General features: G+C 30.9%; 1 protein-coding gene across 1 annotated transcript in view; it reads left to right on the plus strand.

Annotated features, from left to right (window-relative positions):
• Positions 1–2,272, plus strand: part of LOC110112157 — a 13,250-nt gene extending 10,978 nt beyond the window's left edge. Inside the window, exons 3-6 of the mRNA XM_020844266.2 lie at positions 440–601; positions 735–854; positions 986–1,153; positions 1,986–2,272. Of these exons, the coding sequence (XP_020699925.2) occupies positions 440–601; positions 735–854; positions 986–1,153; positions 1,986–2,225 (690 nt within the window). The 3' untranslated portion in view covers positions 2,226–2,272. The remainder of the gene's footprint in view (positions 1–439; positions 602–734; positions 855–985; positions 1,154–1,985) is intronic.
• Positions 2,273–4,074: the final 1,802 nt, after the last annotated feature.

A 4,074-nucleotide genomic window follows, 5' to 3' on the forward strand; every position in this document is an offset into this window, starting at 1 on the left:
TATATATATATATATATACCCACACACACAAATGCATGCACATAAGAGAGTAATACAAGAAAACACGAAATACAAAAATCTTTAATAATGCGGGTATATAACAATAATAATGACTTTAGATTCCTACTGTATATATTAGATATCTATTTTAATATTTATATGATAATGAATAATTCTAACATCTCTAACATCATGGAGCTTCACTATATGGATATTATTGATGATTCCTTTTCAAATGTCACTTACGTCTATATTGAGATGTTGATCTTAATTCATCCATATTGAGGTGTTGATCTTAATCCGCATAAGTGATTGTTAGTCTTTTGTTTGATTCCAACATCTAGAAACATTTTACTATTGTATACCTTTTTGTCCTTGTACTCTGATTAAAATTTCTAAAATATCTTATAGAATGAAATAGTCTTTCTAACTTTAAAAGGTGGGTCTTTTGCTAGGTCCCCCTGGATCTGGAAAGGGTACTCAGTCACCAATTATAAAGGAAGAATATTGCTTGTGCCATTTGGCCACTGGTGATATGTTGAGGGCTGCCGTTGCTGCTAAAACTCCTCTTGGCGTTAAAGCTAAAGAAGCTATGGAGAAGGTATCACTTGCATATATAATAGGATTTGCTTTATTTATAGGAAAGAAAAAATAAGATGGGAAGAGGAATATTTATTCTCCACCAGTTCTCAATTTTTTCTTGCTTCCTCCTAGTTATATTTGATGATCTCCAGGGAGAGCTTGTTTCTGATGATTTGGTTGTGGGGATAATTGATGAAGCCATAAAAAGGCCATCATGTCAAAAGGGCTTCATTCTTGATGGCTTCCCTAGAACAGTTGTTCAGGCAGAAAAGGTGGTGTTCTATTTTCTTTGTAGATTCATAAATTAGCAAGGCATGCCAATCCAGAATAGTTACCCCAGCTGTTTGTTTTGCTTTCCTACTTAACTGGATTTTAATTAATTCTACATTCCTTTTCTTTGCAGCTTGATGATATGTTGGCTAAGCAGGGCACGAAAATTGATAAAGTGCTTAATTTTGCGATTGATGATGCCATTTTAGAAGAAAGAATAACTGGTCGTTGGATCCATCCATCAACTGGTAGAACTTACCACTCAAAATTTGCACCTCCGAAGGTCCCTGGTCTTGACGATGTAAGTTATAATCGGCTTTCTTCTTTCCTAGTATCTTCTGCTTTAAGCATTCTGTTTTTTTGAAGTGCATCATAGTCTCTTTATACTTTTCGAGTAAAGCTGACACTACTGAACTTTGTTGCAACTCTTTTGTTTGTCTATATAAATATATGTATAAACACACACAGATATATATAAATCATTGTTTTATACAACTGTTGTCTGATTTTCTGGTTTGATGGTAGGTATTTTGTTTTCTTTCTGAGATTTTATTAAGGGCTAAACTATGCATGCTCTATTGCAAAATATGAGTTTGCTAAACATTGATTAAGTGATTTTATGTTATGTTGACGGATTTGTTCTTATACATTTTAATTTGATAGCGTTAGAATAGTGTTGTTAAATGGCTTTTTACTGCACTACTCCTTAATTGACCAATTATTGTATCGAGTGGCATGTTTTTATATTTTTCAGTTTCAAGCTATTCAATGAACCTATGACATTTCAATAATTTTATAATACATAGCAATATCATTGTAACATTATAACTTGTATGTTACATTAATTGTATTTTTACCAGAAAATAAAACTTGTCAATTTTATTTTCTTCATCTGATAGCATATGCTTCATAATCTCATTGATCAGACATTTTTGCAGCCGTAGCATACATTTTCTTAGTTCCTGTATGTGTAACTTTGTTCTTTAACAAATTGCATTACGAAAATGGATCTCATTATATGATCATTAATGTGCATTGTATAATTTTGATCATTGTTTTGTGCTGCATCTTTTATTTAATTACTTTTTTTGACCTTTTTAGATATTATGACCCATTGCCATCCTTTTTTTCAGGTTACTGGTGAGCCTCTAATTCAAAGGAAAGATGATACAGCTGCTGTTCTTAAGTCCAGGCTTGAAGCTTTTCACAAACAAACTGAACCTGTACGCTTTAGTTCATCTTTTCTAAACATCTCAACATTCTTTTTCATTTGCATTAGAATTCCGAAAAAAGTTCATTCATACATCTGTTTTACTTTGTTATTCTACGCCAATTCTAATATCCATCAGACTTGCATTAAATTACTTTTATAGCAAGGTACGCTAATGATTCTTTATTAACGCCGTTTATTTATCTTGACTGGGATGGCAGTTTCTATGCTATGGTATTGATAGCTTGAAATGTATAAATATTCCGGTTCTCATTTACTTTGTAAAAGAGATGTTTTAATGACAGTTATTTATAATCTTATTGTGTGACCATATTCTTACTTTTAGAAAGTGCTCTTTTTTGTATAATTAATAGAAATACCTTGCAATAGGGTTTATTTCAGAAGGTTCCTCAAACTTTAACTGTGGTCTTCTAACATTATTAGTCATATTTTTTTTTTTATAATTAATAGAGATACCTTGCAATAGGGTTTATTTCAGAAGATACTAAGTATGGTTGCTTGCAAAATGATTCACCTTAACTTACAGAATTGACTACCTAACAGATTTTTGCTCTAGTTGCAAAAGTTATACAATTCATGTCTTTCTCTCAATGTTACCTAATCTATATTGCCCTCTTTACCAATTATATGCTATTAAATCATTCCTGAATGGAGACTTGAATGAGGAAGTCTTAATCTGGCTTAATTTACTCCTAGAGCTCCAAGTGATGGTAAAAAATTCTATAATATTAAATCATACAACTACTATCAGGGAAGCTTACAAATTAGTCCATCATAATTGAACTAAATATGCAGAGATCAAAATTTTATTAAAGAAAAAAATGAAAAGGGAAATCTGTTTGTTACATATATTTCTTTTGTCGAATAAATTACAGGCACGTCCACAAGATTTATAAGGCACCTATATGGGAAAAAAAAGCTATTTTATCATCAATATTTGGAGTATCACAAGATAGAAATATTGCTAGCAAGATTAATGTTCAGCTAGCAGTTTTCCTCCCTAGGTGGCATGTGCATTGGCCTTGTTCTTAGGTGGTAGGTGCACTTTCTGTCTTCTTGATTTTTGACAAATTTTCATCGATGGAATGCAACGGGTGGTGGCATGTCTCATGACGGTCCCTCTTGGTCAGACATAAGGTGTTACATAAATGAGTATAGCATAGTTGATTGAATCTGTCATGATCACACATCTAAAACTCTAGCCAACAAATTTTTTGTGAGTGATCAACTTAATCATCTGAATAAGCCAAATATATCATGTCAATTAATTCCGAATTCATATAGATCTAATATTTAACATAAGCTAATTGAGTGGAAGCATTCTATAATATTCAGTTCATTCAATCGTAGAGCTTCTAAGAAATTTCAAAGTAAACTAACTATAATAAACTTTCATTTTATATATTATCTTATTATGACTGACAAAACTAGCCTTAAATTTCCATAATTGGTCCAAACCTTAATACTCACTTAGGCTTAACTTGTATTTATCATTGCTTGAGACAATAGTTTGTCTGGTGAGCTTAAAAGCTTAGTAAGATAAATAACTCTAAGAAATAGTTCAAATATCAAAGACAAATAAATAGCATAATATGTTAATTGTAAATTAGACATAAGTATTTAATTCATAAAAGTACATAATGCTGGTGCATTACATATGTTCACTACAAAGAGGAATTGCTTGAATTAAATATTGTATGATAATAACTGATGTAATCTTATTAACAAAAATATTTAGAAGATATATTTAATGCGCAATCATAATATGCACTATGCTAGTCAAACATATATGTGTGAACATAAGAGACTAGACTTTTCATAAAATTTATTTATATAGTTCATTTGTTTCTTAATATGAATTATTTTACTTTTAGCTTATAATAAGTCATGTGTGTTGGTCTAAGTTTATTGGTTATAATAAAGTCGTGGACTATATCAAGCCCATATAATATAATGTATGATGGAGAATCTATCCTGAAAGCTACATATTT

Source organism: Dendrobium catenatum, unplaced genomic scaffold, assembly GCF_001605985.2.
Source record: "Dendrobium catenatum unplaced genomic scaffold, ASM160598v2 fragScaff_scaffold_989, whole genome shotgun sequence".
Taxonomy (NCBI): Eukaryota; Viridiplantae; Streptophyta; class Magnoliopsida; order Asparagales; family Orchidaceae; genus Dendrobium; species Dendrobium catenatum.